The sequence below is a fragment of the Anomalospiza imberbis genome, chromosome 6 (genome assembly GCF_031753505.1).
Source record: "Anomalospiza imberbis isolate Cuckoo-Finch-1a 21T00152 chromosome 6, ASM3175350v1, whole genome shotgun sequence".
In the NCBI taxonomy this organism is placed as follows: domain Eukaryota; kingdom Metazoa; phylum Chordata; class Aves; order Passeriformes; family Viduidae; genus Anomalospiza; species Anomalospiza imberbis.
In genome coordinates, this window is record NC_089686.1 from 25,558,951 (window position 1) to 25,585,820 (window position 26,870).

General features: G+C 38.2%; 1 protein-coding gene across 2 annotated transcripts in view; it reads left to right on the forward strand.

Moving 5' to 3' along the window:
* Nucleotides 1-864: 864 nt before the first annotated feature.
* The window catches only part of SNX6 (sorting nexin 6), a 28,398-nt gene continuing 2,392 nt past the window's right edge, over nucleotides 865-26,870 (forward strand). The window contains exons 1-13 of one of the 2 annotated variants that reach the window (XM_068192935.1): nucleotides 865-966; nucleotides 1,127-1,174; nucleotides 6,680-6,784; nucleotides 8,511-8,621; nucleotides 10,148-10,269; nucleotides 12,236-12,359; nucleotides 13,604-13,699; nucleotides 14,972-15,077; nucleotides 17,522-17,597; nucleotides 18,870-18,909; nucleotides 20,063-20,149; nucleotides 21,041-21,200; nucleotides 22,241-22,326. In XM_068192935.1, the coding sequence (XP_068049036.1) occupies nucleotides 961-966; nucleotides 1,127-1,174; nucleotides 6,680-6,784; nucleotides 8,511-8,621; nucleotides 10,148-10,269; nucleotides 12,236-12,359; nucleotides 13,604-13,699; nucleotides 14,972-15,077; nucleotides 17,522-17,597; nucleotides 18,870-18,909; nucleotides 20,063-20,149; nucleotides 21,041-21,200; nucleotides 22,241-22,326 (1,167 nt within the window). In that variant the 5' untranslated portion in view covers nucleotides 865-960. Of the gene's footprint in view, nucleotides 967-1,123; nucleotides 1,175-6,679; nucleotides 6,785-8,510; nucleotides 8,622-10,147; nucleotides 10,270-12,235; nucleotides 12,360-13,603; nucleotides 13,700-14,971; nucleotides 15,078-17,521; nucleotides 17,598-18,869; nucleotides 18,910-20,062; nucleotides 20,150-21,040; nucleotides 21,201-22,240; nucleotides 22,327-26,870 lie in introns of both variants that reach the window. The other variant, XM_068192934.1, reaches the window with a different exon arrangement.

The following is a 26,870-nucleotide window of genomic DNA, read 5'->3' on the forward strand; positions in this document are numbered from 1 at the left end:
AAAGCACGAATTTGTTGCAGTCTTAATTTGCAGTGGGCTGGCGCCCTCCTCTGTGGGGGTGCAGGCCCACGGGAGCGCTGATGTCCACACCTGCCCGCAGCCCTCGGCCACACCGAGATCGGAGTGTGCTGATCATGAAACCCTACTTGAGGCTGTTTCTTGGCCGTTCTAGCTCTGATTCACACAAAAATGCAGTCTCAGGTGTAAACTCCCTCCACGCTTACATCTGCTTTATTGTGCGGATGCTGACCTTTTCCACTGCATTAGACAAAGCGGCATCTAAAGGCTCCACTCCTTAGTGTGAAAGAGGCAGTTGTCACTCTTAAATCACGTAACTGCCCAAAAATCAAAGCCATATTATAAGCCTCTTAATTTCTCGCGCTGTCATCGCACAGTTTCACACCCAGGCTTGCACAAACGTGCGAAGCCCGTCTCCCGCACGAACGCCGGGCAGCAGCGCAGTGCAGGGAAGCGCGGAGGCCCCGGCCTGCGCACGCAGCTGCGGGGCTCGGCGCTGCCCGCTGCGCACACCTCCGGAGGCCCGGCGCGCTGCTCTGCCGCGTTCCACCGAGCAAAGCCGCTCCCCGCGCACGGGGCGCGCCCAGCGCCCTCAACACCCGCGTCCCGGTACTCGCCAGCCCTAGCAGCGCCCGGCAGCACCGCGCGGCTGCGACACGAGCAACCACCGCCCTGGCTAGGGCCAGCCCCACTCCCCTCCCTCGGGGCAGCCGCCACCGAAGCGCCGCCCGGCGCCCTCGCCTCTCCACTCCACTCCTCTCCTCGCCTCGCCTCTCCTCTCTTCCCTCCCCTTCCCTTCCTTTCCCTTCCCCTCCCCTCCCCTCAGCGGCCGCTCCCTCGCGAGAGGCGCCGCTCGCCGCCGCCGCCCCGCCCCGCCCCGCCCCGCGCGCCGCAGCCCCGCCCGGCCGCGGCTCCGGCGGGCGCAGAGCGCCGCGAGCAGCCATGATGGTGGGTCCGGGGCGGCCGCGGAGCCGGGCCGGGGCGGGGCAGGGCGGGCGGCGCGGCCGGGCACTCGCTAACCTGTGCGCTTTGTCTCCCCTCACCCTCCCTGCCGCCGGCCGTGCCCCTCCGTCCCCCCTGCCTGCGCCGCCGCCTCGCCCCCAAGCAGGAAGGCTCGGACGACGGCCCAGATTTCCTCTCGGAGGAGGACCGAGGTGTAAGTGCCGCGGGGAGGCGTCGGGACCCGGCGTTTGGGGCTGGGCTGGGGGGAAACGGGGCCAGCCCCTCTTCGGGGGCCTCCAGGCGCTGCTGGCCCGAGCCCGCCGCGTGGGTGTCGGACGGAGGCGGGATGCTGGGCAGCGAGCGTCCGGGCTGTGTCTGTCCGTCCGTCCGCCCGCCCGCCGGGATCTGCTCCTGGCACAGCCTCCCGCTGATACCGGCGTCTGTGTGCGTGTGCTCCTCCTTGTTCTGTCAGCCAAGTTTTGGAAGGACAGTTCTTTCGTGCTGTCGTGGGAATAGCTGGGGAGGGGGTCGTGGCCGGAGATGGCTGTCCTCTCCCTGCGGCCCCCGCTCTCCCGCTGCACACGCCCGGCGGGGCCGGTCCTGCCCAGGCTGACCAGCCCTGTGGAGCGCCAGGTTCCATCGCCAGCCGCGATCTAGGGCCTGGGTGATGCGGTCCTGGCCTCCCTTCTCCCTTCAGGCCCAGGGGCTCTCCCATAGATAACAGTGGGACATTTACATTGCAGACACATGCTGCATAATAAACTCTTTATTGAAGAGAAGTTCTGTTGTTGGGACAGGATGCCATAATTACGTTTCTTACTGAGAAAACCTTTTTCTCTGCCTTTCTGTTTCTGGCCTTAGTTTCTCTTCTGACCGCTGTATCCATCTTTATTTAACCTGCCTGCCTCACTTTAGCAACAAATCAGCTAACCTAGTATAATTTAGTCAGACTGATTATCCCTGTCACTTAGTACCTTGAAAGAGACCAACTGTGAGCAAGGTAGGAGAGCAGCTTCAGGGTTGCTTAGGTTCCCTTGGCTGTTGGTGGTTATTGAAGTGACCGTATACAGTATATTACTAAAAATACAAAAATCTGAGAAAGACTGTGTTGGTATAATATTTTATCATGCACACCATAGTCAGATGTTAAATTAATTGCATTTTAAGTTCCAGTTTATGGCCAGAAATTTAAAAAGGTGGTCTGATATCGTTTCAGGCCAATTCTGGCCACTGTAAAGCTTCTATCTTTAGCTATACAGCTACTTCACTAAGAATACCGGATAAAAGAGAGAGGAGGTTGTAGTTGTTGCCCTTTGAGTGTCTCAGAACAAGGACTGAAGAGCTTACTAGTTGTGGAGTTTTATTTACATAGGTATTTTACATAGATTGTCCCTGGTACTTAGGAACAGCCTTTGATGCGCATCTTTAAGTTGCCTTTATCTGAAGGCGCGGGTAGAACATAACAATGTGGATCTGACCTCCTGTGAAACTTGTTTGTTTGGCTGGTTATTAGTTTTCCCTCTAAGGCTACAGGTCGTTAAGAGTTCACAAGGTAATTTGAAAACCGTAAGAAATCTCTTAGCAGTCTTGTTTGTACTGTTGTACGACTTACCATCTCAGTTGGCTAAATGCAGTCTTTTTTTTTTTTTTCTCTCCTGCGTCTTCATCCAGTATTGAAGAATTAAACTAGAACAGTGGCCTTCTCATTTCCCTGATTTTTTTAGGGTTTCTTATTTTCAATCACTGATCACTGTGGTGGTTTAATTTTTTTTCTCTTCTGTCTGAATGCCTGGGGTTAAAACACAGGTTGTTATCTGCATGATTTTGTTTGTGATACAGGAAGTTAATCAAAAGCAATATGGCAGTCTGTTCATGGACGGATTTGCTGTGCTTTAATCTTCAAAACTGTAATACTTTTTTCTAAGTAAGAGTAGTAAAAAATAAGCATCTTTTCATAAAGTGATTCCCTAGTTCTGATTTGTTGCCTTTCTCTGCAATTAAATAATTAGTAGGTCAAGCCTTTATTTGAAAGCATGGATGGCAACTTCTCGTTGGAGTAATTGAGCTTTTAGTTTTGAAAATCAATACTCTTGCCTCTGTTGAATTCAGGTATTGCTGTGACAACTGTACTGCTGCAGAACATGTTTGGCTACAGCTGTGTTAAGTTTAATCTTGGGGTGGTGGGATGAAACAGGGCTGGAATTTATGCTGATGCCACACACAAGAGTAATTCTCAAACAATGGTGTTACACCATATGAAGCCTTTTCTGGAGAACTGTAAAACAGAGCACTGAGAACCATCTTTGAGGAAGTAGCAGTGGGTGGTCTTTAGAAGGAACTTATTATAAACGGTCTGCATAAAATGAACTTGTGGGAATTGCTTTTCTGAATTTCATTTAGGAAATGGGATAGGATTGATTTTGCGTGGTGTAACTTGGGCGCTGTTGGGATTTTTGTGCTCTCTCTAACGTAAACAATACATGCTTTGTAAAGTGGTGTAGTATTGCTCCATTAGTACTGCCTTGTGTATTTTATATCTATATACTCTTTAGGTGACACTCATTCAATGGAAATGAGCTATCCTTTAAAACAGGTCTGCTGGAAACTTAATGCTGTGAAAACACTTCGAAAGCTTTTGTTGCAAAGGTATTCTTTGTCCCATTGTTTTGTGTATTTGACTGCCTGTAAAGAATCAACTGAAGAAAGGGACCTTTTACTCTAACATTTTTGAAAGAGTTTAGAGCAGGAAAGTGGTGTTAATGGATGACATTACCTAGGAATGTAACACTTGGTTGTTTCCCTTGTCTGTACCAGATTCCTTCCATTATCATTTGAAGTATAATTGATCCTTAAGCAAGAATTTAGATGTTAAATCCTCTCCTTGCATTGTGCTCTCAGTTAGTACTGTAACATCACTTGGCCTGGGTTTTGGCTTCTGGTGTTTTCTAGATCCTTTGAATAGAATAGGGACTTTCTCGGTATAGCATAGGAAACAGTAAAGTAATTAAATCAGGTTTTGTTTTGCAAGTTGTTCAGCATGGATGTAGATACCATATGTAAGCATAAATTATGATGCAGTATTGTATGTATTAGACTTGGAGGGGGGCGAGATTAAAAGACTACCCTATCTCTATTTTTTCTGTACTTTAAGGTACTTTCTGTATCAGAAGTCTGTATTAGACTTCTTTTATTTTTTCATTTTCTGCTTCCTTTGTCACTAGAAAACCATCCATTGGTGGCAGTTTTATTTTGGAAGTAGTGATGCAGAGTTTGTTTAAGTTTGTGGTGTGGTGATGTTGTTTGTGAATTCAATTTCCAGTAATGCAATGTGATTCGTTGTGTCACATGTATACATTTAAAGCCCTTCAACTTTCTGATTGTCTTTGACACCTTTCATAAATGCTTCATTACCATTGCAGATGAAAACATTCCCTGTTGGCAGTCAGGCTACATGGCATAACTTAACATATGATTAAACTCTTCAAAACTGTTACAAACTTAACTCAGTATAAATCAAACAAATAGACCTTTACAGCTGTATGTAATGGGTGAAGTTGTCATATTTAGTTCTTAATTCTCTCAGCACAGATAGGACTTTTGTATCTGAAGTTGTGAATAGTGCATATGATCAGGCTGCGCTGCACTGGATATGCTCTAATGGCAAACTTGATCAGCTGTTATACTGAATTCTAGAATTTTGTATAGTACCACTTTGAAAAAAAAGGAGGTGTGAAAGTATTTTGGTAGAAATATTTGTGACTGTGAAAGATTACAAAAATACCATTTAGATAATCCAGATTATTTGCTGAGATTACTCAGTCTGTTAATGTGTTCTGGGGGGACCAGAGAAAAACAAACAGTACCCCAGACAGTGTAACCACAAAAAGCTTTTTACACGCTGAAAAATGTGGTGTCATGACATAAGGGAGACATTGGTATGTCATTATATTTTTCTTTGCTAAATTAGATGGTAAGCACTTTGGAAACTCAGTAGGAGCTGGGAGATTCTGCCTCTAAGAAGTGATCTGCAAGAAACCATTGCATGATAATATGCCTTTGTGTGAGGCAGTGACCCTCTAAACCTTGGGAAAACAAAACAAAAGGCGATGCCCGATCACTGTGTGAATATGTTACTGTGCAGTCATTTTAATGATTTCCAACTTCACTGTAAGAAAAAGCTATGTGTAAGAACTTTTGAACAGTTACATTTTGCTAGCCTTAGCAGAATATGCTGGACTGCATGGTGCTGGTTTACTTTAATACACTAATTCGAAGATCCGTGAGTCTGGTTGCTGCTACATAGGCAAGAGTTCTGCATGCATCAAGGTTAACAGCAAGACTAGAGTGGGATCTGACCACTGTGATTTAATATAAAGGTAACTTTATATTAAAAACAAGATGTGGCAGTTGATGCTTCTGTCCTGGAGCTTTTCCAGTGCCTCACAGTGTTACCTTCAAAATCTGCTCATGTGTAACCTCTGTACTATGTGTTGAGAATACTTACAGCATTTTTGTACTTAAGTATTGACTTAAAAATGCAATCCTGAAAAAAATGTATGGAGAAAAAGTCCAAATCTATGTATGGTAAAGCATTTTTTATACTGTAGAATGGGATATTTGTAGAAAAAATGCAGCATCAGAGAAAACATTATGTCTCAGTAAAGCATATGCCTTGTGAGCATGATGTTGAAATAGTTTTTGACAATGTGATTGGAAAAGATTTCAGGGTTAGCATTAGTGCTTGTAAAAACATTCCAAATGTCTGTTGGTCATGATGATGAAATTGTCATGGGACGAATTCCTCTAGAACAACAAGGGTGCAAGAGTGAGGGGACTTGAATTTCCACTTGGGCTCTAGATGAGGTTGCACCAAGTACTGAAGCCTTTGGTCCAGTTACTGCCAAATATTGTGGTGCTCAGATAATATTTCAGTTTTGCTGTATTTGATCATTGTCTCTTTTTTGCAATGTGACTGTAATTATTTTGTGAAGGAGTTCAGGTTTCATGTCTTGTAGAAAAAAACACGTGTACTTGCAAAAAAAGTGTCCTTGCACTTTTGCCATTCCTCATGCTCATTTTGAAGACATCAAAGTCTTGGGTTTGAGTGTTTTGCTTTGGGGTTTTTCAGAAAAAAAATATTTCCAAGAAGACTTAGCTCTGTGAAGTTCAGGATATTCTTTTAAGCTTTTTCATTATATGATGAGATATGTTGAACAGAATAGTGTAAGACAGTATGAGTAAATCAGGTAAATAACTGCTCTTGCTTCTTTGAAATATAGAACCACTTTTCCCCTTAAAAGTACCTTTCCAATTTTTAATATCTTTATAATTATCTTTACAAGTATATTTACTTCACAAGTATAGTTAAAGCAGCTTGTCAGTTCAGAGGAATGGGGACAATAAAGAGAAAAACCTACCAAACTTGTTGCTATCTGTAAATGTACTTTGTCTTGAGCATCTCAATTACTAGCAAGTTAACAATCTACAGAAACAAAAATAGTGCACTAACAGGGCATACTGTTAAAGGAGATTATTATTTGTATGGTCATTCATAAGGAGTACTACTGGAATGTCTTTTTCTGCTGGAAATAATCTTTTAATGTTGAGGGGTTTTGTGATCCTCTTCAGCATTGCAGGATCAGGGTTCATTTCAAAGGAAGAATACTGGAAATAGTTTACCTTTTTTAAAAAAACTAAAGCTAAATATATTTTTCTTCAGCTTAGAGCAATAAATGTAGATCTCCAGACTGATGCTGCTCTGCAAGTGGATATCTCTGATGCACTCAGTGAGAGGGATAAAGTGAAATTCACAGTCCATACAAAGGTAAAACCTGGGTTTGTACATGCAACAGTTCTTAATTATATACAAAAGAGAGTTTGCTTAAACTGTTTGTTGAAACAAAGTGTAACACAATCTAGAGGAAATGAGAAAGTAGAATTATCTCATGTTTACGAGACTGGTGTAGCTGCAGTGAATAAGAAAAAGATAACTAAGAGTTTAAAAAGTGTTTAGAAGAAAGTTATGTTCTTTTTTTTCTGTATTGATGTGTTATTATGCCATTCCCATGCCTATTAATTAGCCTGTTTGCAGGTAGAATCTTTAATGTACATGAATATATTTCAGTATAGTTTTTTTAAATTTGATTAGATCTTGTTATAGTTTCAGATTCTAAAAGCATATTTTGTAATTGTATTATATTCAGGGATCATTTAAAATTACTGTTGCTTGTGGCTTTTTTAGATTCGAATGTTTATTGATTGCAGAGTAACAGAATAATTGAAGTTGAATAAAATATCTGGACATCATTAATCCTATCTCCTCCCTCACTCTCACCATTAAATTAGAGTGCATGGATTTGTCCATTTGGGTTTAGATTATAGAATCATTGAATCACTTAGGTTGGAAAAGACCTCTAAGACTGAGTCCAACCATTACTCCAACGCTGTTGAGTCCACCATTAAACCCTGTCCCTAAGTGCCACATCTACATGTGTTTTAAATACCTCCAGGATGGTTGCTCAATCATTTCCCTGGGCAGCCCCTTCTAAAACTTGACAGCCATTTTGGTGAAGAAATTTTTTTAATATCCAATCTAAACCTCCCCTGGTGCAACTTGAGGCCATTTCCTCTTGTCCTCTCACCTATTACTTGAGCGAGGAGACCAACTCGCGCCTGCCTCGTATCAGATACTTGTAGAGAGTGATAAGGTCAACTCCTGATTTTCCTCCAGCTAAAACAGCTCCAGCTCCCTCAGCCACTCCTCATCAGATTTGTGCTCCAGAGCTGCCACCAACTCTGTTGCCCTTCTCTGGACACGCTACAGCACCTCAGTATCTTTTCTGTCATGAGGGGCCCAGAACTGAACACAGGACTCGAGGTGTGGCCTCACCAGTGTCCAGTACAGAGGAACAGTCATTTCCTTGGTCCTGCTGGCCACATTATTTCTTATAAAAGTCAGGATGCGACTGGCCTTCTTGGCCACCTGGGCACAGACTGGATCATGTCCAGCTACTGTTGACCAGGTTCTTTTCCACTGGGCAGCTTTCCAGCTGCTCTGCCCCCAGCCTGTTGCACTGTCTGGGGTTGTGACCCAAGTGCAGACCTGGCTCCTCACCTTGTTGAACCTCCTACAATTGGCCTCAGCCCATGGATCCAGCTGGTCCAGATCCCTCTGCAGATCCTTCCTGCCTTCTGGCAGATCAACACCTCCACCCAACTTGGTGTCATCTACAAACTGACTAAGGGGCACTTGGTTCCCTCATCCAGATCATTGATAAAGATACTAAACAGAACTCCAGGATTAAATTGATAAAGATATTAGACATGTCAATGAAAGCAGACACTCCACAACCTCTTATGGCAACCCATGCCAATTGGGTACTGCACTAATTAAGATGAAGGTAATTACTGTGGTATGAACTTTTGGAGACTTTTGTTGTTCCCTCAAGGCTTTTTCTCATGTAGTAGTGAAAAATCTTGATTTTTTGTTGAGTTTTTCTTCCTCCCTACCTCCTTCCCCCCCATAATTCTACCTCCTTTTACCCTTCTAGAGTTCCTTACCAAATTTCAAACAAAACGAATTTTCTGTTGTCCGGCAACACGAAGAGTTTATTTGGCTTCATGATTCTTTTGTTGAGAATGAGGACTATGCTGGCTATATTGTAAGTACTGGTATTCTTTTTGGTTTATACGTACCATTTTCTGTGGGCTGGATCAAAACTACTTGAGACTGCTTTTAAATGCAGTGAAAACAGCAGGTGTTCATTCCTTATTAAATCAGATAAGCTTCTCTAATACTTCAATCTATGCAATTACTCAAAATTAACGGTTGAAGCAAGCTTGGAAGAAAGCTACAGTAGCTGTCATGCTTTCTTGCCCTTTACTCCTAAGAAGTAAGTAGTTTAATTTATCTCCAAGTGTATTTTTATGCCGCTGTGTTAAAAGTGTGGGAGAGGGTTGAACTGTATAACTTGGTGGTATTGTTTCTGCAAGCTAATGTTTAACTTAGTTTCATGTTGCCTTTGTTTTAGCTGGAATGGTAGACTTTTTGAGTTCTCATTATAAAGATCAGATAATTTTCCATAAATAAGAGGAAGGAAAAACCAATTTATATACCATGTAGAACTACAGGGAACGTCAATATATAATAACGCACAGTTTGAAGTTAATTTCAGGCATTCCAGGAGCAGAGGTCTCAAAACAGGCACCAAATGATACTGCATATTAAAAATGTTGCTGCTTTTCATACGTTAATTGCAAATAGGAATATTTGTCATCTTGGTATGAAAGTTAGGTATTTGTTTTGTGTTTGGGGGGTGTTTGCTGATTCAGAGGGTAAACAGATATTTCTAATTGATTAGTGGGTAAATTATTATGAGTATAATCAGTGATGGTCATACCATTCTTGAGCTAGTCTTTTCCTCGTCAGAAAAGCTATTTGAAGTGACTCGACCTTCAGTGTGGTAATAACTTGTTTCAGATGGTTGGCTATCTAGATGCTGGATTTTTATTTTCTTTTTTTTAATGTGTTAATGTAATGGGCCAATATCAGTAAACTAAAATTTAAACATATTTAGTTCTGTGTTCCTTTCTTGGCACTAGTTCAGGTTTAGTTTGACTCTGGTGTTCTCTCTTTCAGTGTTAATATATTGTGTTACAAAATTAACCTAGACCCTTGTTGACTGAGGGCTTTGTTACTTCAACACATATGTCTTTAATGTCAGCAGTGTTGCAAGAAAGAGCTAGTGCCTGCAAACAATAAGGAACGGTTTTCTTGGTTTAAAGTTTTGGGGAGTTAGAAATGGATGGTGTGGAATTCTCTTTTTTCTTTCTTTAAATAAGAAATATTTCTTACCAAATAAGCTAAACCAAAACTAATTAAGAATATTTTTTTCAAGTTTTAAGTCATTGTCATGGGAAATGAAGTATTATTTGGATTCTGTTGTAATTAAACTGAAGCCATTAGTTAATACTTTAGTAATCTTCAAGGACACTTGACTGAAATTGGTGTAGTAATGCAGCACAAATAACTCATGAATGAGATACTTTATCCAGAAATGCTGTAATGATTGATGAAAGAGAGAAACATGTATTAAAAAGCTGCAGGCAGTCTACAGTTCCTGTACTGTGAATGGGTGTTGTTTGACTGAGAAAATGAGAACTTAAAAAAAATTGGATTCAATTCCAGATTCCACCAGCACCACCCAGGCCTGACTTTGATGCCTCCAGGGAGAAACTGCAGAAACTTGGAGAAGGGGAAGGATCAATGACTAAAGAAGAATTCACCAAGATGAAACAAGAACTGGAAGCGTATGTCAACTTGATTACTACTTTATTAATTCATTTATATTCCAAAACTTTTAATGCTGTTCGCTGTCCCACGTTTCTGATCTTACTGTAATGTTTCTCTGTGAAACACAGACTTGAGAATCCAGTTGTTATATAACCAAGGTTAATCTTAGTGATCATGATCAGTGCCATTAGGAAAATTATAGAAATAATTTCATGGAAGGTATTCTAAAACATTAAATAAATCAGCTTGTTCTTGAGCATTCTTTCATAAGAAAGAAAGTACTTAGATCCTGTTCTTCACAGAACATCTGCAAAGGGAGGAGGTAACCTCTATCTTTTTTAGTTCTGGTGTTCCACATTTGATAAGTATAATTAGACTTTAGGGTAATACATGCAGTGATTGGGAATAGGGAGTTGTGCATGTGGTTGGTACTGTAAACATAGATGCCAACCTTCTCTTCCCCAAGAAATATAAAGATTACTAGAAAATTCCTTTTTTGTCACTTTTTTTTTTAATTTTTGCACAAGGAGAGTATACTTCCTGAAAATACTATTTTTCCTTACTATGAATTTAATTTATATTTAAATAACTCCTCTGAAGCTTCTTGTTCCATATTTAGTTACACAGTGAAGTTTCTCCTTGCTTCGTCCATTTTCTTTATCATGCATTCACTTTTTTGATCTTTTTCCTGTCATTGGTTTCAGTTTTCAAGTGTATATTTACGCTGCTTCTAGACTGCTTCTATCAAGAGCTCTGAATTGGCAAGAAAAGTACATAGAACTCTTACAACTGCTGCTTTCTCTCCGAACTTCAGCTGCTGTGAGCAAATGTCTTAAAAAGCTCTGTATTAGTGAGATGTACAACATAATTTATAGCAGAGTAGATATACACTTCATATGCAGAAAACTGGAAATTAGCAGAACACTATAGATTTTAAAGAATCTGGTTTTCCAGCGGCCCTGATCATGATTCTCTTGTGGTCTGGTTAGGGGTTGGATAACACAGAAAACTTTGGGTTTCTTCTACTGCCACCTCCATCCTCTGCATCCTCCTTTTTTGTCTTCACTGAATGACTACTACTCTCACTGAGATCAAACATCTCCCAACACTGGCCCTGCTGGTTTGCTGGTATGTAAATCTTAACCTCCTTGCACATAGTGGAAGGAAAAACACTGATTACGATTTCACTGTTTGACCTCAGAATGGGAAAAAGAGCCCTTTCCTCATTTTTAGATGAGTTGCATCTTACTCATTGAATTTGCAACGCACAATGAATTCTAGCAAACTTTTATTGATAAGAGTGCCTTCCTCTTAATTAAATTGCAAGTGAGTAATTGCTTTGAAGATGAGTTGGCTGAACAGGGCAACTATGTGATTGTCATGGTTAAATGTGTTTTTTTGTTGTACCTACCAAATGCAGCTCTTAATTTCACTTTTAGAACGACTATGGAGTGAGACATCAATGTAAGCTTTGGCTCAAAAAGGCTAGGTGCTATAACATGAAATAAAAGACTGTCTAAACCGCTAACAAAACTACATAAACATATAAATAAGTAAGGAGGGTGCAAATGGGCAAGGGGATGGAGATGGGGAGGAAGGAATTTGCACATCAATACATAGTGCTGAGGGACTGTAGCCTGTACCTTAGTTTCTTGATTTTTGGGGTGCTGGGGAAAGGACAATGAAATGAGGTTACGCTTTCAGCAAACCAGTGTCTGTTAGCTAACCATAAAAATTAGAGTGTATTTGTTGACTCTTTGTTAAAAGTCTCTCTGTAATGTGTTTGGGCTTCAAATTTCTCCCTAGTATTAACATCACAGTATTTATTTATGTTTATATCAAACATTGGAGTGATAAACTTCAATATATCGGCTTGTAATTTTGTACCCTTACTGAGGATCTCTTAAAGCTGCTCACTAGGTTTATCTCAAACTTAATTGCTTCATATGAAATTCTTATGTCTGTCTTATTTCTTGTTTTTAGTGAATATTTGGCAATATTCAAGAAGACAGTTGCAATGCATGAAGTGTTTTTGTGTCGCGTGGCAGCACATCCTATTTTGAGAAAGGACTTAAATTTCCATGTATTCTTGGAATATAATCAGGATGTGAGTATTGAAAACTGAATTGCTGGCAAGAGAAATCACGATGTGCTTTTATGGTAGGATGGAAAACTGATTAAGAGGGAATTACCTCCTGGAGCAAATTACATCAATTCCTTCATGCCAGACATATTTGTATTGTAAAAGTTAGAAATTCATTTAGTCTGTAGGAGTTCATTTTCTGCCAGCTGGGAAACCAAATACTCTATATGCTTTAACCTCAGCATCAAAAATGTTACTGGAAATCCAGTATATTTTGGATTAAAAAGATGAGCTTTTGGTGGTGATTCCATTTGACAATATACTTTTCTACTCTTTGAATTATTTTTATTTGCTGCAGGGAAAAAATGATGCAACAAAATGGAACACTAATTTTTTAGGATTTGGAACTGTGGTGTAAATTCTGTTGCTAACAAAACTAGAGAGAATTTCTGATGAAATATTCTGATAATGTTAATGATTTGAGTGAAAATATTGTTAATTTTTTTCTGAGTATTGGACTAGTGTGGCTGTCCACATGTAACATACTGAATTGAGATAATGGAGAGTATTTTGGACTCATAACTCTTTGGTGTTGGAGACAGTGCTTGCTCCTATTCTGCAAAGAGTTTCAGTTACTTTTTAAAATTGCAGGAATCAACATTGAGTGGAAGAAATTATTACAAAGACTGGCTCAACTTTATGCAGACTTAATTCAAAATGTGTTACAGAGGTTCCTCTATTGCTTGATGTAGAAATGCTTACCAGTTCGGGCATTCAATTTACATAAACTGGGAGAAGTTAGATGGACAGGAAGAGTGTGAGGAGGCTTAAACTAGCATAATCCTCTGGATGTCAAAGATCTGCCATTCACCAAAGAGTGAAACATGGTTGTATTAACTCAACTATCATTACATCAACTCAGCTATACTGTGCATGATAAATACTGTGTTATTGGTAACTGAAATGTACACTCTGTACATTTGGTACTATCTGCAGGTGCTAGAATGGTTCTGATCTCTTTTTTTTCCTTTTTTTTTTTTTTCTCCTAGAATGGTATTTTAGGTGCTAAACAATCTAGTAAATGAGGTAGTCTTCATTCTGTATGCAAGGTGCCCTGTCCCCATTAGTGCAGAGTATAAGAATAAACAGAGAACAGGAAAACTGTTCTAGGTATAGCAGGTAGGGGTATGTAGTTCTATTTAATTTTTTTTAAAGCTTTTATTGCCTCCAGAAAATGAATTAACTTGATAAATTAATTTGTTTTTCAGTTGAGTGTTCGTGGGAAAAACAAGAAAGAGAAACTTGAAGACTTCTTCAAAAATATGGTTAAATCAGCAGATGGTGTCATTGTTTCAGGAGTAAAGGTGATTACTGCTTCACATAGCAATACTTAAAATGTATTAACATTTGTCCTTTTTTAATGAAGCAGAATTTTACATACGTACAAAAATGGGATATTTATAGTGATATCTAACTTAAGAATTAGTGGCAGACCATGGGTGAGAAGTTATGGCCTGGATGCAAAATAACTCAAAATAACTGAGAGCTTTCTTGTGGCCTTTCAGTACTCTATGAAATTAAGCACCTTTTTTTTATACATAGATAATTGATAATCTGGTTGGGTTTTTTTTTTTTTTTTGTTCAGGCCTGCCATTTTATGTAGTGGAAAGGAGAACTAGGTCTGACAACGGCTTCTGTTCAGAAGTTTCTAATGGAGTGAATTTTCCCAGTCCTGTAGAATCTGTATACTCTTTCAAGGAGCAGCAGTAGAGGTTATATGATTTTTCTCAGTAGATGTAAGAATGTAACTGAGGGAAAAAAAAGTAATGAAAATTCAATTTAAGTCTTACTTTTCCAAAAGCTACAAGATCACTTTTATAGCAAGCAGAAATTCTGCAGAGGATAATTTTTAATCTCTTTTCTTTCTAGTGGTAACTTTCTGTTTGGTAGCAATTTTTAAGAGTTAAAAGTTTCTAGGTTTTTTTTTTTTTTTGAAACTGCTGGAAAGTGGATATAACCATGGATTAATTATGACTTGGAGAAAAATATAAAGTCTAAATAACTTCGAGTTTCATAAGAATTTTGTTCAAAGCCCATGTTGTAGGCTATTCCATAGTACTGAGCATCGATGTTATTTTAGAGGGTTTTTAAAAATAAGTATAAACCAGTTATCTCAAATGATAATACAGACAATATTAACATTTACCTTTGTTTATCAAATTGAAAGAAGTCTTTCATTAAGATCAGTGTTCTGAGCTAGGAGTTCAAATCATCTTGTCTGAGACCACAGCCTCTGTGCTACTGGGTGACTTTCATCCCTTCTCCCCTTTTCCTAAGGAGATTACATGTATTCTATTTTTCTGTCTCCTTTTGTGACCCTTTGTTATTCCTTCATGTTTAGTTATATAGACCTTTAGGATATGTGTTGCAAATTTTTAATCCTTACTAAATTCTTAATAAAACTTAAGATCATGATATAAGTGGAGAAGAAATTAGTTCATATAAATGGTGTTTTAGAGAATAAAACCAGATGCATTTCCTGTCACAGCAACAGTGAAATGTGCAACTTTACTCTGCAATTGCTCTGTAGAGAGTGGGTGAAATCCTCTTTTTTTAATTGTTCCCTTTTTTTGTAGGATGTGGATGACTTCTTTGAACATGAGAGAACATTCCTTGTAGAATATCACAACCGAGTCAAAGATGCCTCTGCCAAATCTGATAAAATGACAAGATCACATAAAAGTGAGTTTTTTTCCAGGGTGAAAATAGCACTGGTTAAAGTGTACAGAAGTAGTTAGTGAGAAGAAGTAATTTTTAGTTTACTTTCTGCATGTGAAATGTGAATTCATTTCTCCAAGTGTAGCCTTCAGAGTCTAAAGTTCAATCTGGCTTTCTAAGTTTAGGCTTTGCTGCAGTAGACTGGATGGAGTAGGAACGGCCTGGTGCAACACTGAGGATATGTTTATTCTTCATGCTCATGCTGTCTGCTTGAAAAGAAATACACTTTAAGTATTAATATGTTTTGAAGCCTGACTTAATCATTTAGGTGTAGAGGTTGGTAATACGGCAGTACATGAGATTTTACTCCTAGTGCAGTTGTTCTTGATAGGATGTGGTTGATTCCACCGAGTGCAATCTCTTGGCAAACTGGGCATTGCATTACCTTGCTAACAGTTACCTTAGCTCATAACAAACTCCTGTTTGGGCCATTGGTTCTAGAGTAGGTTTCCATTTTTTAGCCATTTAGAGTGGAGACAGGAAGGCGTACATTGAGTAGCCTGGTTTGCAGGATCCCTTTTCTTACTGAGACAAGATTTACCACTTGCCTATTGATTTCTCTTCATGAGTTGAGTGCTAGCCAACTTGATTTCTGAAAGCTCTAGATGGTCTTTTCAAGTACAGTTCATTTATTTGAGAAAATGAAAAATCTTTGGGTTACGACTATCATGTTGATTTAGGATTACTGTGTTTTGAGAAGCTCAGAAGAAATTGACCTGTGTTGCTCTTGATTCTAAGTTTTTCTGCCTAGATAAATCAAAATTGATCTTCCATAGTCTGTCTGTCCCTTGAAGTTTGGGTCTGATTTACAGATACTGTTTTTGCTGTCTACAGTAATATAGTTCATACAAAACCAGGTCACAAAAACCTTTTATGAATCTCCATTGATAAGATCTCTAAAATGGGTATTGGATAAGATGTTAAACTAAGAATTTTCTGAGTTCTTCAGATGCTTCTCTTGCTGTTGCATGAACACTGAGTCTTTTGTAGTTTTAGTATTTATGCTAGAAGATGGAAAGAGTCAGTTATGGCTAAATGAGCTAAGGGCCCTGTATCTGCATTCAGTTCCCACCTGAAGTGGTTTCTGGTGGTTTTGGTTGCTTTCTTAAAATGAGAACTGAACTTCATTCATGATAATGAGGTGCCAAGATTTATTTACAGAGTGAGAAAGGCGTTTACATTAGTTGTAGGAGTGGGAAAATCCTTTGAAATGAGGCTGTAGAGGATCTGACGAGAAAGGATTGCTCAAACTCATGACAAAGCTTCATTGGTTTCCAGGCTCAAATCATGTATGATGTTTACTGACAACTTCTGCCAAACTGTGAATTGGGACAAATGGCACTTTTGAAATTCTGGCTAGAGGGGTAGATCAGTGACCTGGGAAACCTGTTTTGGAAATGGGCAATCTGTAGTTTATGGATAACATGATCAACAGAGAGATGCAGGTCTTGCAAAGACACCAACTTGCTATTTCCAGCAGAAAATAAATTTTTATGTTGAAATTGGAGGAATAGAAGGGGAGATTAATTGCTTCCTAATACCATTTTTCACTGTAACCAGCTGCATTGATGATGTATGGAGTAATGAATTATGTGGAAGCTGACCCACTCAATCTGTTAAGGTTGTGTTACTAAGAAAAAATAATTCTGCTTAAAGGCATACAAACTTCAGAAATAACAAACAAATGTAATTTCCTGTTCATTGCTTGGATCTGTTAGTTTTCAGCATCCATTGAGTTAATACTTTAAGCTTTTTTAAAAAGCTCTGCGTGCAAAGATTTATTTTTTATGTTTTTTTATATTATATGGCAATACCTCACTAGTCAAATTATGCAGCCTTCTTACAAATACTGCTTCTAATTTCATTGTTTAAAATGATTTAACACTAATGCTACTTTAACCAGTGGCTACTTGTTGAAGATGTAAGGGTTTCTTAAAAATGGGGATGTGCTAGAAAATGTGTTGTGTATATAGTGCTGTTTTTTTTGTAGTTTGGGATTTGTAGTCAATTAACTGCTCTTAAGCACACAGACTTTTTGTTACTGTTAAACTGTGATTTTCTTTTTCCAAAGAGTTTTAAAATAAAATTTAAATTCAGACTTTAACCATTAAATTTGTACATCTTCCACCAAAATAAAACCTAAAAAAGTTGCACAGTAAATTCACCTAGCAGGTTCTAATTGCATAAAATACTCCTAGGTAAATTACAGGTTGTGCAATTTGGTGAAAGCGCTGTTTTTACTGTGTGAAGTTCTCCTTCCTATTAAGCGATGTTATCACAATTTTATTCTACTTTTGTGTTAAAGCATGTCCTTTTAGAAAAATACCTATTTTTGAAGAAAGGAATTTCAAAGTTTTCCGAAAGAAGAGGAATGAGGTAGTAAACCAAGTGCTTGTTTGTTTTTCTAGATGTGGCGGATGACTATAATAGAATTGGTTCTTCATTATATGCATTAGGAACGCAGGACTCCACAGATATATGCAAGTAAGATATTGTTAATAACCTACGGGGTAATTTGCTGTGTCATAATGGTGGCCTGCTGAGATTGGTAACTCTTGTTAGGAAAAAAACAGAATTTATTACAGCTGTATCACATTAAAACATTTTCTTCTCTAGTATTTCATTTATTTAGCAGGCTGCATTTAACAGTTTTGTTTTAATATTCGTCTGTAAAAAAAAAAGCTAATTTCTACAGTCTGTAGAAAATTGCACAGTTGAGATGGAAAAGTCCTCATCAAATAAGGAAAAAAAACCCACAATTCCTTCACCATTTAAAAAAATATTCCAAATGCTTTGATATACGCAGCAAGCACAGGTCTCAGTCTGAGTATATGGATTTTTTTTGAGTGTACCAACATCCTGAAAAATAGTTCTTCTGTTCTGGCAAGCTTAGTGCCTTTGGGAAAACAAAGGAATTGACAGAGATCCCCAGAACTTAAGAAAGATGTCTCTACATACAGATGTTGGTCCTTTAATTTTTCAGTGTTCTGCTTGAAGATGAAGTCTGGTGTATCTGACAATAAAACTTAGGTAACTAGCTTAAAGATGTCGGTGCTTGTCAACATACACACATAGTTAGTGTGATGTTGGTGTCAGTGTGACAACAGGTAGGACATGAAAGTTAACTTTCTAATTTACCTGAATTACAGTGATATACTTCCGATGTGGTGATAGCTTATATACCAGATACTTTGATGACAGTATTGATATTTGTTGTAGTCTGTTAGGGTGTGTCAGAAATCACTTCTGTCTTCTGTCAAAATAGTATCATTTGACTGTAATTCAGTCTGCTGTAAGACTGAAGCTGTGTATTGTCTCCTGCAGTGGAGATGTTTCCACACTGTTGCTCAGCATCCCTGAATTCCAAGTAGGACATATGTCATGTTTACTGTGTGAAGAAAAGTACATTCAAATTTGTGTAAAGGACACTTGATAATAGTGTAAGACCATTGCCCATGGTGCTGGTGTTAGGGGGTTAATTCAGAGAAGCATAAAGAATCCTTGAGGAGCTGAGCAATTATTCTTTACTTAAAAGTATCCATCTGTTATGCTTTGTTTGTCCCTTGCCTTTCTTACATTGCACAGTTGCCACACATTAGAAGTTTGAAACTAGAATGTTCTCTGGGTTCTGTGAATTATAACTGTAAGCAATGCCTTTGCAATCTCTATTGCCAGACACAGGCTATAGTGTGAGTTCTAGAAAGTAATTAGACTGTTCAAAACAATGTTGTAATATGAGATGTTTCCTTTGCACAGGTTTTTTCTGAAGGTGTCAGAGTTATTTGACAAAACGAGGGTATGTACTATGAAACAGACATCCTGTGTCAACAAGACATTAATATGTGGATTGATATGGGTGCTTTTAAATGGAGCGTTTAAGCAATGCTTAGTATGGGATGAGAAAGGCTAAGATTTCAGTTCTGTGTTTTGTAAAATGAGCCCTAGGACTCCTCAGTCTACCAAATATTTCTAGGCAGTCTGCTGTAATACCCTTCTGTTCCTCTAAAATGCATAGAGATCTTCCATACTTGTTACTGGGAATCACAGAACTTGTTATGGATAAAAGAAATGAAGAAATGGAGTCCTTAATTCAAAAAAAAATTGAGGTCATGCTGCTTTTTTCTGGAGCCAAGATCTGTTTTTGCACTTATTTGACTCAAAAGTAATGTTGCTTATGCTTGTAACCAGTTTTTCAAATATCTTCTCTTTTGCCTTACTAGTTTGGCTTGGTGGAGAGAAGATGTATATCATGTATCAGGAAAACTTTCAAATGAAAAATGTGTGAATTTCCTAAACTGACAATTGTATCTGCATAAACACATGTTTTAAAGAAAATTAACAGAATTACTTGCTTTGACTCAAAATGTTGCATTTCAGAAATTATCTTTTTTTAAATTATGGTTTAAAAATGCACTTGTAGACTCTATTTCTAATCTGTTTCAAATGCAAGCAAATTAGTTTATTGTTTTTTTAAACCATTTAGCATGTGCAGTTACACAATTAGTCTGCAAAGGTCCCTTAACGATTTGTTTTCCTTTGATTTCACTAATAACATAAAACTGCTTGTGCAAATCTTAATATAAGTTTGTTTCTCTACATTTTTTCTTGCATATGGTAAATATAATTGCTATTGGAGAAAAAAAGCAGTTTTTAATATAGAAAGCCAGTTGTCAATTACTGCTCATAGAGTAGCTTATTCCTTATATTTTAATACTGTAATTTATTTTTTTAAACAAAAATCCTAATACTGCTTCTCATTTTGCATCTTTAAGTATCCTGTCATTAATGCCTGATTTTAGTTTTTGAAAAAGACCATCTGTTGTGTACTGCATATTTTACATTTAATTTGTATCATACAAATGAATACCCAAAGTCTGGATGTTTTTAAGTTGATCCTTTTGCTTACTGTTTTTTTTGTTTAATGGTGGTGTTTTGTTTTATTTTTCCAGAAAATAGAGGCTCGGGTATCTGCTGATGAAGATCTTAAGCTTTCTGATCTTCTGAAATATTACCTTAGGGAATCTCAAGCTGCTAAGGTGAATCTATAGGTTTTTGTTCAGTGAAGTTGTGTTTTTTTTAACATTAATAAAAAAGAGAAAGTGATAAGGGATCATCAACTCACAATATAGATAAATTAAAATGCTGCCTTCTCTAGCCTGCAGTTTTTTCCTTAGCTGTAAAACCTGTTTCTGTTGAATGTAAGGAGTAACAAAGTAGTTGCTCATGTGGGACTGACTGGAACTGAGTAAGCCACTCCTCAAGGCCAAATCATGCAGTAACGAGAAAGAGTGGAAGGGCTGTTCTCGTGTTTGCAGTGTGTTTGGTGTTTGTAATTGCAAGCAGTTCTGCTTTTTTTTAAATATTAAAATTGGGTATTCCATATAATCTACTAATGCTGGTACAAGAACACATGGGCTGAATATGATATTCTGTGCTTACAGAAAATTTAATTCTTACTGTTGTTTGATGTGAGGTGATTAAATAACATCACAGAATGAGCAAGCATTTGACAGTAAATGTCTGTAGTTAGAAGATCATGAACTGTAGCACAAAAAATGTTACTACTGCTTCTTGGGCTCTGTGTGTATTTCAGATATATAGTCTAAATGTAGTTTGTTTCTAATCTAAGAAGCTGTAAAATTTCCAATGGTTTGCCTTCTTTGGCTTTTTGGAGTTTGATCTAAGCCATCTGTTGCTAGCTTCTGTCAGACAAGATGGAGACCAAACAGTATTAAGTTGTGGATCTGATCTAGTATGGACATTCCTGTGACTTGGAGGATGAAATAAAGTGAATGCAAATAATTTACTAAGAACTGAAATACAGCAACAAGGACTAAAATTAATTTGATTTTTTAAAATTACTTGGACTATTATAAAATCCTTGGGTAGAATCTTATAAACTCCATACAACCTTTGTTTTTTAATAGGATCTGCTATACAGAAGATCTAGGTCACTAGTGGATTATGAAAATGCTAATAAGGCATTGGACAAAGCAAGAGCAAAAAATAAAGATGTGCTGCAAGCTGAAACTACTCAGCAAATATGCTGTCAGAAATTTGAAAAAATTTCTGAATCAGCAAAACAAGGTATTTGGGTGGTCCTTGATCCTATGTTACTACTTGAAAATTAACATTTTAGTATGTTATTAATGAGAATTAATGTAAATAATAAGGATAGATTTTTGTATTGTTTCCTAAGCAGAAATATTATCTTTTAATTATTATTTATTTATTTTAGAAAGTTCAAATTATATTTTTATTTGGTTTATCATAGCTCTGATAGGTAGAGCAAAGTCTAGGTGCAAATTACATGTTAAGGTTTTTTTTCCACATACATAAGCTAGGATACGAAATGATAACTGTTAGCAGTAATAGCAAACAAATATTTTAGTGTTGTTAGAATTCCCCTTTTGGTTTTATGCTTTCTTTTTTGAAGGCACCAATCTGTCACAGATATGATACTACCTTAGAGAAGGGAGAAATTTTGAAATGAGATTTCACTGAATTACAGAATTAATAGAGAAAAGGAACCTTATTTACATGTTACTTTGCTTCTGGAAACTTACTGTCTTTTTTAGGTTAATACTTCAGTGAGTTAGTAGTATCTGAGTCATCATTTGTGGCAGATCTGGTCAAGGATTAAACACCATGCTCTCCTGTTTTTATCATTGAAGAGTTGTTTGAGCCTGTAAATCTGGTTAATGATTCCTATGAGACAGGGGAGAATGAGTGATCCTGTTAGCCACAACAGTATATGCAGAAGGCATACTGTTGTTCTTCCTAGTTTTAGCTTAGTTTACTCCCTGAAGACTTTCAAGTATCAGCCTTGAAAGAACAGTGCAGATGGAATAAGAGAAATAAATGTTAAAAGCACCCACTTGGCAGTCTTTTTTCAAAAGAGCTTAGTGTCCACAAAAGGTTACCTAGAAGTGTGGAACTGCAGTGATGGTTTGCTTTCTTCCAGCTGAGTCACAGTACTTTTGAGCCCAGAATGTGCTGAGATGAAAAGTGAGGTTTTTCTTTTTTTCTTCTCTCACCCTTTACCTCTTCATCCTGAAGAAATGTCTTATAATAGCTGAAGTCTCTAACAGGGATACTGTTAATGAGTCCTTTTTTATTTTCTATAGAACTGATAGACTTTAAGACAAGAAGAGTTGCAGCATTCAGAAAAAATCTGGTGGAACTAGCAGAACTGGAACTAAAGCATGCTAAGGTAACTGTGATCTTTTTTGGCTTGTATTTCAAGGGATTTAGAACATTAAATGCTTGATTAACCAAAATGGCTACAGTTGTTGTATGATACACACTTCACATTTAGGAAGGTGAATTTCAAGTTAAGCATTGTCCAGAAAGATTAAATTTCTTTAATAAAGAGAAAATGAAGTATAGGTGAAGTGTGTCTGAGAGATTGGTATGCTTGAGGTACCCTTGGAAAACTCATATCCTGGAAGACAGTTTTGCCTTCAGTTTTATGTTTATTTGGCTGTTTGGTATTTACATCTGCAGAATTTGAAAACTTACCTATTCTAAAACTTCATCTCTCCATTTCACTATGAGATAGAAAGCGGTTTCTCCTGTTAGCCAGATTTTGGGACTTGATGTATAGGTTATTAACCATGAACTCACACTGACCTGTCTGTTATGATGAGTATGCTTTTTGAACCTTTTTGCCTTTAAATTCTAAACCACTAATGAAAGAGACATGTTGCAGATAGCCTTTTCAGGAAAATAAATTTCTGTGGGAAAAGAACTTTAGGAGGCCTGTACTGTCCTTAAATTTCACAATGTTTTTGATTTCACGGATGACTACAACAGTCTCTTATTGGAACAGTCTTATATCTGGAGGCAGCTGTCTTTTAAAAATCAGTTCTTTAGCATTTCTCTTCAAATGTGATAGGAAGCTGTGAATTAACTCAGAATATATCTGTTGAAAGGACTTGTTAAGAGGTGTATTGCTGCTTTAGTTTCTTTTTAGTAGTGTTGATAGTGTCATTCTTCATTCTGCTAAACCCATTGCTTGTAAAACCTGTGTGCAGTAAAACGGGTTGTTTGGGGGACTTTTTTTTTTTTAAAGATCTTTGTAGGTGTAAGTTCAGCTTAATGAGATATTTATGTATTGCTGGTAAAGCAATCAGTAATGTATGGAACACATGACTCTTTTTTCAGATGAACAGTCCGTACTCTAAATAGTCCTAACAATCTTATTTGAACAGTTTTGATTGATTTGCCATATTGTGCTTTAGTAAGGGAATGCTTCTGTCCTGTTTCAATCTTTGACTCTTCATCATCTCTTGTAACTGACTCTTGCTGAAGTCTCCACGTGCCTTGAAGTGGAATGCTTTGACAATGTCTCTGTCTTCTATTAAAGAATCACTTCTTTTAACTATGCAAGTCACAATGTTGGAATAATATTCTCTTTAATTTTGACAGCTAAAAACTGTGGAATGCAAGGGGAAGATGCTTAAATTCTGTAGCTTTCAACTTGATATGTATTTCCTGTGTCCTCAGTACCTGGAAGTGCTTGAAGATTTTTAGCTTTAGTTTGTTGCCACAGCTTGTGTTTAACACTAATTTCTTAGAATAGTCTGTCTGTGCCTTACCTTGTCCTAGTAAATTTAGTAACGAAGAGCCCATGAAGCTGTAGTAGAAGCTTTGAATTGTAGTTCTGCTTTTGAAGATGAATTTTTTTTGCTGACCCTTTTCACCTACTTCATCATGGAGCACAACATTCACCAGACAGTTTTGAAGCTTTAAAGCTTTACAATAATAAAATGTCATTTTGACTAAGAATGATAAATCTCGAAACATTAACAAATAGTGTAACCTGTTGAATGAAAGGATGTTTCATTTCTCATGTGGGAAGAGCAGTGCTAGAGGAATATGTCTGAAATGCAAATCAAATGCTTCCATTTAAAGGACTGGGTAGCCCTGGTTTTGACTGGCCTAAACTGGGCTGTTTCTAGACACCTAATTCCTCTTGAAGTACGGCCAGAAGAGGACTAGTAGAAACAAAAAAGAAAGCCATGTTTTTCACATAGGCAGTCAATTAATTACATCAGGTCAAAAGCCCCCTGCTTCTAGGTTCTTGGCAAAATACTTTGCCTGATGCTGGCAGTCTCTGTCTCTGTGCCTTTGCACTTACTGTAGGTAGTGAAGTTTTAGAAGCAACAAAATGGCAATTGCTTGGTCAGTGGAGTGTGGCGCACAGCACTGACAAACTTTGCAACATGACCTGTTAACCAAGTCTAAGTGTTTGCTTCCAGCAAAAATGCTAAGTAGGGAAGAGGTGTGGGGACAATGGATACCCACTGCTGCAGCCTTTTGCTAGAAGTCTTCTATTACGGGTTTTCTTTTTCAGTAGTGAATGCCTCCAGACTAGATGCCATGCAGATGCATCTGTTTCTGAATCAGTCCAGCCATGTGTCTTCTGGACTTGGAGCTGCCTCACACAAAAAAGATAGAGGTGAAATATGATGTAGCAGTGGGTGCTGAACTCAACTGAGAGGCTCTTTTGGAAGAATTCAGACAACAGTGAAGGCTGCTACTTGACTTGCAGTTTAAAGTTACTTGCTCTGTGTGGAAAGAAAAACACAAATCCCGAAATGCGGAGGCTGCTGCACAGAAGAAGTCAGTGACCAAAGAATTGAGAGAAGGTTCTGAGACACAGCATGCATTTTGTGAGCTATACCTGCCTGTAGCTCTAGAAGACTTGAGGGCCATAGGGAAATAATCTCAGTAAATCAGGGACACTGTACATACAAATTCTAAGTAAATCCTCTCTGCCCAGTTATGTTCATACTACTTCCCTATAACATACTTCTTGGAAGTAGTGTTAATATCCTCTTATCATTTTGAAATACAACTCAAGACTTTTGAAAAAGCTAAAAATCAGACTGTGGGTTGAGTTTGTTTTAAGTTGATGAAAAGGCAGACTGCTGCCAGGAAGAATGATGATGCATGACTCTTCCTTTCCCTTATGGTGGCACAATTATGTGTGCAGCTGCATAGTAAGAAGGCGCTGAAAGTTGCTCTGGGTTTTCCTAAGCTTTACTTTGTCTTGTTTTCACAACATTCCTTGTATCAAAAGACAGTTTTTTCTGGGAGGGTCTGGCAATAAAAGAGAGCTGCCTTCTTAGCCGCAGCATGTACCCTAGATTTATTTAGAATAGCTACCAAATTGAAGCTTTAGATTATCATTGGTCAGTGACCTACTCTAAACATACTGATGTTTCTTTTTCTGTGGCCATTCTAGGCCTAGGATTATCTCCCTAGGTAGTGCTTAGCTTCTGTTTTGCTAGTTCTGTGTTTCTTCATAACTTAATGCAGCTGTAGCTAATGTAAGCCCTGAGTAAGTGTTTGGCCGTTTTGGTGCAAAAGCTGCATTTGGTGTACTGTTCAGTATTTTAAATGGTTGGATTTTGAGGTATTCCTGTGTTGGACTTCATGTTCAAGAAGGGAGGTTTGATAGCTGGTGAAACTGCTACGGTTATAATCTTGTATTAGAGCATTCAAAGCCTTGGCTTTACATTCAGAGTCTTTTGACATGTGAATTGTAACTGAGTAAGACAGCCAATTCCTTCACGTAAAGAAACAGAAACATACATTTTCCACAAATATTAATATATATACTATTGCCTCTCTGGGTTTTTTGGAAAAATAATTTCTTGTGTACTAGCAACAGATGTCTGTTGGGAACTGACAGAAGAAAGAAGTAAGCAAAATGCAGTGCTAAGGGATTTGCTGAAATGTTTTGTCAGTAATTCTTTCTTTTCTGAAAAGGATGTTTCTGTGACTGTGGTTCTGCCAATAATTTTAGTATCTACAGCTTAGGAGTATGAGCTGGCAAGAAACACTTTCCTGAATCTGAATGTATTGGACTTTCTCAAGCTGTGGTGATGTAAGTCAAGTATGTCAGATACTGCAGCCACAAGGAGTAATGGCTCACAGTTTCTATTGTCCTTGATTTATTATAATTTAAATAAGTTGGTTCTTGTGTACTTTGTAAATTTGATCTAATGAACATGAATTATGTGCCTATTTGGAAAATTTTAGTAGAGTGGCTGGCTTAGTCTGGAGACGACTGAAATGTAAAGGATGTTGGTTTAACAGGATGTTGGTGTGAAGGATGGTTTAACCTCAGTTGGAAACTACAACTGAAAAGTGAGAAAACTTGTGGGTTGAGTTTAAGACAGTTTAACAGGGAAAGAAAAAGATGTGTGCTCAAGCAAAGCTAAGCAAGGACTTTATTCACTGCTTCCCATGGGCAGGCAGATGTTCATCCATCTCCAGGAGAGCAGGGCCCCATTATGTGTGACAGTGACTTGAGAAGACAACAGTCTGAATGCTCCCCTCTTCCTTCTTATTTCCCCCACCTGATATACTGAGCATGGTGTCGTATGGTCTGGAATATCCCTTTGGTCACTTGGGGTCAGCTGTCTTAGCTGTGTCCCCTCCCAACTCCCGTGCACCCCCAACCACTTCTCCATTGTGCCAGAACAAGAAGCAGAAAAGGCAGAGTAAGAGCTGCTTGGCAATAACGATGTCATCTCTATGTTATCAACATCATTTTCAGCACAAATCCAAAACATATCCCCATATTAGCCACTGAGAAGAAAATGAATTCTACCCCAGCTAAAACCAGCACAAATGTCCTGGTACCTGGTAACTTTCTTTTTTTTTTCTTTTTTTTTTTTTTTTTTTTTTTTGAGTGCTATATAATGGTCTGTAAATTACAAATATACTTCATGCTTCTGTAAT